This window comes from Bufo bufo, chromosome 8 (genome assembly GCF_905171765.1).
Source record: "Bufo bufo chromosome 8, aBufBuf1.1, whole genome shotgun sequence".
Lineage (NCBI taxonomy): Eukaryota > Metazoa > Chordata > Amphibia > Anura > Bufonidae > Bufo > Bufo bufo.
In genome coordinates, this window is record NC_053396.1 from 209,351,195 (window position 1) to 209,360,901 (window position 9,707).

The window sequence follows — 9,707 nt, forward strand, 5'->3', positions numbered from 1 at the left end:
CCTAAAGGGTTAACAAAGTTTGTAAAATCAGTTTTGTTTACCTTGAGGGGTGTAGTTTCTTAGATGGGGTACATTTATGGAGTTTCTACTCTAGGGGTGCATCAGGGGGGCTTCAAATGAGACATGGTGTCAAAAAAACAGTCCAGCAAAATCTGGCTTCATAAAACCTTATGGCATTCCTTTCCTTCTGCGCCCTGCCGTGTGCCCGTACAGCAGTTTACGACCACATATGGGGTGTTTCTGTAAACTACAGACTCAGGGCCATAAATATTGAGTTTTGTTTGGCTGTTAACCCTTGCTTTGTAACTGGAAAAAATGGATTAATATGGAAAATCTGCCAAAAAAGTGAAAATTTTATCTCTATTTTCAGTTTTGAATACCTTGAGGGGTGTAGTTTCTGAAATGGGGTAATTTTTGGGTGGTTTCTATTATGTAAGCCTCACAAAGTGACTTCAGGCCTGAAATGGTCCTGATAAAGTGGGTTTTAGAATTTAGATTTGCTTGTAAACTTCTAAGCCTTGTAACGTCCCCAAAAAAATAAAATGGCATTCACAAAATGATCTAAACATGAAGACGACATATGGGGAATGTAAAGTAATTATTTTCTGATGTATTACTTTCTATTATAATAGTAGAGAAATTGAAATTTGCAAATTTTTAAAAATTTTTGGTAAGTTGGAATTTTTTTATAAAAAATAAATAAAAAATTTGACTCCATTTTACCAGTGTCATGAAGTACAATACATGACGAGAAAACAATCTCAGACTGGCCTGGCTAAGTAAAAGCGTTTTAAAGTTATCACCACATAAAGTGACACTAGTCAGATTTGCAAAAAATGGCCTGGTCCTTAAGGTGAAATATGGCAGGGTCCTTGAGGGGTTAAACCAGTAATACCAATAAAGTTTTATTTTTATTAACGCTCCTATCAGGCTTAGGTTAAATTGATTATTGTGTAAGGGACGTTGTACCACTATACTAGCATTCCATTAGAAAGGGTATGTGACCTGCCAACCAATTTCATGGATTTGAAAGTGTTTTTACCCATTTCTTAAAAAATTTTTTAATTACTTTTCACATGACCTTTTTTCATTCTAGCTGCAGAAGCCGCAATCTCTCTATACAAGCCTATATTGTACCAGCCGTCGGCTGCCCGGACATGCGGGTGGTTGTAATGTTTTACAGATAGACAGATGACAGCCAGCAGAATGTGTGTAGAGCGGTGGTCTTCAACCTGTGGTTATCTAGCTGTTAAAAAATAAATAAAAATACAACTCCCAGCGTGGCCAGACCACCGCTGGGAATTGTAGCTTGGCAACAGCTGGAGAGCCTCAGGCTGGAGACCACTGGTATAAAGTAGATGGCAGCCTAAATTTTCCTTTTCTCCATGGACAGGGATCTGAAAGGATTCGACAGTCGTCATCGGGGTCAGAAGAAGAAGAAGAAGAGTCACAAGATTCTGAGACTGATATTGAGGAAGAACTGGAGGAAAGTAATAAAATGCCGGAGAGTGAGGAGGGGGAGAATGAGGAAGGTGAGGAGCTGGATGGCGACGTTAAACACTCCTTATCCGTTAAAGCTCTGGTCATATGATGCGTCCAGTTTCTGTACTGGGTAGACCAGTGCCGTGCACCACGCTGTTACGTCAGAACTGTCCTGGGACAGAATTGTGGACATACCCTAGCATTTCTAAAAGAAGACGCGTAAAAAGTGCGTGGTCCCTTTCTGTTTGCCCTGTTAATGGCAATACATGTAGGAGCAGCACAGCATTTCCCTGTCTGCAACAGATTACACTGGGCTGTCCTGAAGCCAGATCCTCAGTAGATCGAGGCCGGCTGAAAGGGTTGGCCTTGGTTTCCTATATTAATGACCTATCCTCTGTAGAGGTCATAAATATCAGATCTGTCGGAGGGGCTGACTCCTGGAACCCCCACTAGTCAACCTTTTTGAAGAGAACGTAGCTTACCTGCTTGACTTCGACATCGCATCCGTGAGCAGGTATAATCGCAGCTCCTCCCAGTCCCCGTTCACTGCAACGGGAAGGAGCAGAACTGTGTTGTCTTCAAACAGCCGATGGGCAGGGGTGCCAGGAGTCGGACCCACGCGGCTCTATTGATTGCTTACAGGTCATACTTGTATGTAAGTGATCAACCCCTTTAAGGTGACTGTCCATCCAGGAGCATAAAAATGATATGCAAGTCAGTAACTACAGGGGATGATGCTATCTTCCTCAGATCTTGCTTTTTAGCTCAGCCCCATTAAGTGCCTACGGGGAGACTCAGGTGGTCTGAGACACACCCCCTGTCTCATTATTGGTTCACGCTGATGCTCACTCCCTGCTGATTGGCTGCTGTGTGTAAAGGGGCGGAGAGCAGATCGCCTTTGTGGCAGGAGCAGAATGATACAGATTGCTAAACCAATGAGAAAAATACGATTATCAGATAATTGCCACAAAGATACAGAGGAAAGAAAGTATTGATATCTGATCGCAGGGTCTGAACGCTGGGAAACATAACGATTCCGAGACTGGAGCTTCTCTAAATGGAGGGGTAGTGCACATGTCAGTCTACCATTCCTTTTAGAGAGGGGAATTGGGGACCCTCGTTTTCAGGATCGCTGGGGGTCCCAGCATTCAGACACCCCGCAATAAGATATTTATCCCCTGTCCTATGGATAGAGAATAAATCCTTTTTGTGGGATAATCCCCTTAAATGGGTTGTCCACTTTATTTATATTGATGACCTATCCTCAAAATAGGTCATCAATATCACATCGGCGGGGGCGCCCGGAGTCGGATCCTCACCAATCTGATATTGATGACCTACCCTGAGGATAGGCCTCAATATAAATAAAGCGGGCAACCCCTTTAAATTTACAAAAGTGTAAAAAAAAAAAAAGATTTGTATTTGCTTTAATAAGGTTTCTGAGACTTTAATACTGATGACTGGATAGGTCATCAGTATCTGATCGGTGGGGGTCAGACGCCCAGGACCCCCACAATCGGCTGTTTAAGAAGACACTAGCGCTACGGTTAGCATGCGGCCTGATCGCCAAACACAGCGCTCTACATTGTATAGTGGTTGTGCTTGGTATCGCGCTCAGCTCCATTCACTTAGTTAGGGCTGAGCTGCACCGAGGCCACGTGACCGATAAACGTGTCATCAGTGTCCTAGGAAAAGATACGAGAAGGCAGCGGCACTACTGCGAGCACCAGTGCCTTCTCAGCTTGTCGGCGGTGGTCCCAGATGTCGGACCTTAGGATACGTGATCAGTATATAAGTCTCGGAAAACCTCTTTAATAAAATGTGAGGTTAACCCATGAAATGTGGTTTTATTACATACATTCTTTTTTTTTTTTATTCCTTTCTTTCCTATTTAGAAGAAGTTCCTGCTGAGCAAGAAAATGAAGCCGACCAGAAGATGGATATGGCGTCCGTTGGTGAGGGGGATGTGGAAAAAGACAAAGGAGGAAGTGAGGATAACGACAATGCAATGGATGAACAGGAAGAAGCAACAGAACAGGAATCTTCTCCAGTATCGACATCTTCTTCCCATGATAAAGACTCTTCGAATACACCCATGGAGTCAGAGGTGGAGGCGCAGCTTTCGGTTTCTCCTGACCTCCCAGCAAGCAATGACAGCCCTGCAAAAGCCGAGTCTGATGATGAGCAAAGTGAAGAGCAGGAGGCCTGTGTCACCACCACCACTAACGCTGGAGATCAGATGGAGGATGAAGGACACAATAACCTGGTGCTAAGTCCTGTGGACGATGGGTTAAAGGAAGTGAACGAAGATGCAGATGAGTTTTTGAATTGCAAAGAGAATACTGAACAGCAGAAAAGCACTGAAGAGTGTTTATTGTCAGATACGCCGATGTCATCAGTGGAAAAAGACAACTCTGAACAAGATGGTGAAGACGGCACAGAACCTAGAGATGACCTGTCGTGTGAGGGAGATGATGGGGGGATTGGTAGTGATCCACCCGGGTCTCCTGTGCTCCAAGAAGACAGTTGCACAGAAGAGCCTAGTGAGAGAAGGGCGAGTATAGACAGTGAAGACGTGAGTGTGGAAGAGAAGCCAGTCTGTACAGATACCGCCGGAAATGATGATGATGATGACGACGACGACGACGACCCTGCAGATGACACAGCAACCAGTGGAGATGAGATAACTTTAGATAGTCCTGTGGTGGAGCATCAAGATGCCGATACCAATGTCCACACGGAGGCAGGTGACCTGGATAGGTGTGAAAATGAAATAAACTGTGAATTGTCACCCTTTGGGAGCAGCAATGGAGTACACGTGGCCACAAAGGCGCGAAGCATATTATTAAATCGCCTGAAACTTAAAAAGGAAGCGGCGACCCACAGAGACTCTTATAAGCCTAAAAATACAGAAGAAGACAGCCCCCCGCCTAACAGGAAAAGGAAAAACATGTCCTCTGAGAACTGTACTAAGAATAACGGGCTAACAAGGTACAATGGAAAAGAATATACCGAGGACCTCCGAGAGAGAAACTGCAAAAGAGCCAAGATAGACTGGTGAGAAGTGGGACATTCAGGTGTCAGGCTGAGGCTTAAAGGGCTTGTGTGGGATAGAAGAAGCAGCACCACACAAGTCCCATAGGTTGTCTGGTAGTGCAGCTCAGCTCCACTGAATGAGCTGTAATACCAGCCATAACGTGGACACATCGCCGGTCTAAAAGGAGCTGGTAATTATATATACTAGACACGGACCCCCCAACTGTACACACAAACGCCGAGGGCCACATGTGCCTAAACACATCACCGTTTCCGGCAGAGGATCAGCAACCTTCTCCACTCCAGCTTCTGTCAAACTACAACTCCTAGTATGCTCTATAGACTTCTGTGGGAGTCCTGAGACGTGTAGTAGTAACACAACATCTGGAGTGCCGGAGGTTGCTGACCCCTGCTTTACAGTGGAATCTCCCTGTTGGTAGACTTTGTAGCAAGTATGGACCAGTCCTATTCATTGAATGCATTTCCTGGCGCTGACTTTGTCCAAAAAATGGCGCTGTTAATGACTATGGGAATAATCAGATATTGAGATACACAGAGGAAATGAAATCCCTTTTAGTGTCCTGCTGCATGAGAAGAAAAAAAAAATGTGTACATTTTGCAGAAAAACATAATTTGGGGTCTGGCGGCCATTTTTAGCTGCCCTTCTGCTGGGTGGTGCGTGCCAGGTGTGTGCATACCCAGTCAGCTGGTGCCTGCAGCATCGCCTTCATGTGGTGAACCTGAATCTAGGCTGCTGCTTCCCGCGCAGTGGAGACACATAATCGAGCCTGGAGGACTGTAACACTTAAAGGGGTTATCCAAACCCTATATTGCCCCGGCCCCTCATACTGGTCATACTTGCCTTGCTCCCCGACACCCGCGTTGCTTCTGACGGCCGCCAATAGCTGCCCGTGACGGGGACGAGCCTTCCTAGCATCACCCACTGTGTGGGCATCAGAAGTGACGCGGGTGCAGGGGAGCAAGGGAGGTACAACCTATGTGGGGGCATTATAGGGTTTGGATAACCCCTTTAAACGCTGTCTGGTTTGGAGAAACCACTTGCAGATACCCTTAGGCCTGGGGTACAGAGTGTTTGTAGCTCTACTGATGGTATAACTATGGCACACCAGCTGCAGTCCACAGGGATACAAAATCAGTCAGTAGCGCTACAAGTAGTCCCTGTAGCCCAGGCCTGAATGCATACACCAGGGTTGGCCCACAGGATAGCCAGGGGGGCCCAAGCTCAAATGAATAGGTTCCAGGATACAAGTTGATGGGGATGATGGGGGTTCTTGCTTGCTGGAAGCATCTTATGATCAACCTCTGTACTCTGCTCGACTGGCCTAGCTATTAGAGGGGTTTTCATATATTTGTAAATCCTTTTAATCCGACATCCAATAACCCAGAAAGTCTGATAATCCGGCACATGTTACCAGCACTGAACCTAAGGTATAATGTTGAATTTCACAAGGCTAGAATAAAGACTGAACAAAGAGAAGCAAGTCAGGAACTGTAGATAAAAAGGTTAGTTCTCCAGTTGTACGGGTTATATGATGTCTAATAGTCCGGCACTGATCAGGTCTGGTGGAGTCTGGGTTATAGGGATATCTGTGACCTCTAATAGTCCGGCACTGATCAGGTCTGGTGGAGTCTGGGTTATAGGGATATCTGTGACCTCTAATAGTCCGACACTGATCAGGTCTGGTGGAGTCTGGGTTATAGGGATATCTGTGACATCTAATAGTCCGGCACTGATCAGGTCTGGTGGAGTCTGGGTTATAGGGATATCTGTGACGTCTAATAGTCCGGCACTGATCAGGTCTGGTGGAGTCTGGGTTATAGGGATATCTGTGACCTCTAATAGTCCGACACTGATCAGGTCTGGTGGAGTCTGGATTATAGGGATATCTGTGACATCTAATAGTCCGGCACTGATCAGGTCTGGTGGAGTCTGGATTATAGGGATATCTGTGACATCTAATAGTCCGGCACTGATCAGGTCTGGTGGAGTCTGGATTATAGGGATATCTGTGACATCTAATAGTCCAGCACTGATCAGGTCTGGGTTATAGGGATATCTGTGACATCTAATAGTCCGGCACTGATCAGGTCTGGTGGAGTCTGGATTATTTTGTCGCGCGACAATTTTTATAATGAGTCTATGGTGTCGCAATGCGACATGCTGCGATGCGACAGTCGCAGAAAAATCCATCTCGAAAAGATTTTTTGCGACTGTCGCATGTTGCAGTGCGACACCATAGACTATAATTATAAAAATTGTTGCGCGACATTGATGTGAAAAACGTTGTGCGACAAATGTCGTTGTGTAGACCTAGCCTAATAGTCCAGCACTGATCAGGTCTGGTGGAGTCTGGATTATATGGATATCTGTGACCTCTAATAGTCCAGCACTGATCAGGTCTGGTGGAGTCTGGATTATATGGATATCTGTGACGTCTAATAGTCCAGCACTGATCAGTTCTGGTGGAGTCTGGATTATAGGGATATCTGTGACATCTAATAGTCCGGCACTGATCAGGTCTGGTGGAGTCTGGATTATATGGATATCTGTGACGTCTAATAGTCCAGCACTGATCAGGTCTGGTGGAGTCTGGATTATATGGATATCTGTGACGTCTAATAGTCCGGCACTGATCAGTTCTGGTGGAGTCTGGATTATAGGGATATCTGTGACATCTAATAGTCCGGCACTGATCAGTTCTGGTGGAGTCTGGATTATAGGGATATCTGTGACCTCTAATAGTCCAGCACTGAACAGTTCTAGTGGAGTCTGGATTATATGGATATCTGTGACGTCTAATAGTCCGGCACTGATCAGTTCTGGTGGAGTCTGGATTATAGGGATATCTGTGACATCTAATAGTCCAGCACTGATCAGGTCTGGTGGAGTCTGGATTATATGGATATCTGTGACGTCTAATAGTCCGGCACTGATCAGTTCTGGTGGAGTCTGGATTATAGGGATATCTGTGACATCTAATAGTCCAGCACTGATCAGGTCTGGTGGAGTCTGGAATATACGGATATCTGTGACCTCTAATAGTCCAGCACTGATCAGGTCTGGTGGAGTCTGGATTATAGGGACGTTTCTTTAGATTTTTTTCTCCTGTTTTGCACCCGACTGAATAGGAATATATTATTACTGACTTTGTGTCTTTGTCCCCGCAGCTCGTACACTTCTCTCTCTAGCTCCTCCGACTCCGATAGCGATATTGAGGAGGGCGACACTCCGGGCCTGATGATGACCTGCAGCCCACGGGAGACCCCAACCAAGCCAAACAAGAAGGTGAGCGATAGGGGGCGGCTGAGCCCGGGACGGATATTATCATTATGTTTCCCAATAATTCTTACTAATATGTCCCTTTCTCTCTCCTCCCGTCTCCCATATTTGGTCCCCATCTCCGTCCCCTGCATTTCTTCCATTTTTCCAGTCTCATGTCTCCACGCAGTATGACCCGGATGAAGTGATTGTCCTCTCTGATTGACCCCCTTGTACAGTAGACCGGAGGCCGGAGTCTGGGACCATTGTTGTGTGTTGTGTCTGGATATTAGAGGAGTAGCAGCAGCCGCTGAACGCTAACCGTGTGGAAGCGGGCAGGTGTTTTGGGGTTTAGGCGTGATTGACTGGGGGTGTGCACATGCTCCCCGTGGTAGGTAGTTAGGTCTGGGAGCTCAGGGTATGGATGCCTGGAGTCATCATGTTCGGGTGTTAGCAGATGGCTCTCTGGAGAAGAGTGCATTACGTTTTTGACTGGACACGACACTTGAATCTTTTAACTATCTCCCTGGGTTTTGGATATCTTCTCTGGTATATTACCTTCTTTACATTTCTTTTGTAAAAAAAAAAAAAAAAACAACTTTCAGAATAAATCTTTCTTTTATTACACTTGTCTGCTGTCTTTTGCGCTTTGAGTTCGGTGTCGTATCCTTTGGAAAATATCTGCTGTCCTCGGGGTACGGCCGCACGTGGTGTGAACGCTGCAGATTTTCCACAGTGGAAATGTGTGGGGGGAAATCTGCAGCATGTCATCCTCACGCTGCGTACGGCAGCCATTACCAACAGTCCGGCTGAAGTACCTCACACACTATGTGCATCATCTCTCCCAGCGGACACTGGGATGCTGCGGAAGCGTTGGTGTCCTCCCAGTTTATAATGAAGTGATGAAAGTCCTGGTCCCGGTTCTGCCGTCCCTTCCTACGTGGAGTAACCAGTCACGGCTGACTGGTTGCATCCTGATCACTGGGGGACGTGGCCGCAGAGCCTTTATCTCCTCCAACTGCTGCTGAGTATGCAGGTCTTAAGCTCGTCCCTGCAAACGCCATGATGATCGGTCGCAGCAGTCTGTACTGGCGCCAGTGTGATCTGTGCAGGTGTGACAGTGACCGCCATCTGCACAACGTATAAGTGGGTTCAGACCGGATGTGGAGTGTGGATCTGTTAGGCCAGTTCTAGGCTCATTCCACGCAGCCCCCATTCACCCATCCGAGGCCTCTGTGTACATCTACACCTTCAGGGTCCATTCACACATCCGTGTGTGTTTTGCGGATCCGCAAAACACGGACACTGGCAATGTGCGGTCGGCATTTTGCGGACCGCACATCACCGGCACTAATTGCAGAATAGGGCAGCAGGCACTAATTGCAGAATAGGGCACCAAGAATAGGGCAGGTTCTTTTTTTATTTTTTTCGGCCCCATAGAAATAAATGGGTCCGCAATTCCGTTCCGCAAAATGCGGAATGGAATTGCGGATGTGTGAACGGAGCCTTATTCTGCTGTCCGTCCGTCCGTCCGTCCATTCAGTCTATTCTCTGGCACAGTTGATCCAGAGGAAGGCAAAAAACCTCTCTCCATGAGGCAAAAGACAATTTCCTCATCTTAGGGGAAAAATGACTGTAGAACTGAAAAGTCCCAGGTTGGAGAAAACTGCTTTAACCCCTTCCCGACACATGACGTACTATTACGTCATGGAAGCCACTGCGTTCCCGCAATTTGATGTAACAGTACGTCATGGTGATTGGTCGGGCTCAAGCGGTGCGTGCGGGGGCTCGATGTGTCAGAAGGAAGCCCGATCCCGTGCAGAGACTGCCCAATTTCTTGCACGGCATCGGGACCTGTCTTCTACGGGTACCCAGGAGATCCAGCCTCAGGCTCGTCTCCTAGGCAACA

The 9,707-nt window shown here is 46.7% G+C and overlaps 1 protein-coding gene across 4 annotated transcripts in view; it reads left to right on the forward strand.

The window, feature by feature from the left end:
- Positions 1–8,423, forward strand: part of DAXX (death domain associated protein) — a 37,402-nt gene extending 28,979 nt beyond the window's left edge. For all 4 annotated transcript variants that reach the window (XM_040442610.1, XM_040442606.1, XM_040442607.1 and 1 more), the window contains exons 5-8: positions 1,394–1,532; positions 3,378–4,539; positions 7,708–7,825; positions 7,971–8,423. In XM_040442610.1, the coding sequence (XP_040298544.1) occupies positions 1,394–1,532; positions 3,378–4,539; positions 7,708–7,825; positions 7,971–8,024 (1,473 nt within the window). In that variant the 3' untranslated portion in view covers positions 8,025–8,423. The remainder of the gene's footprint in view (positions 1–1,393; positions 1,533–3,377; positions 4,540–7,707; positions 7,826–7,970) is intronic.
- The last annotated feature ends 1,284 nt before the right edge of the window (positions 8,424–9,707 follow it).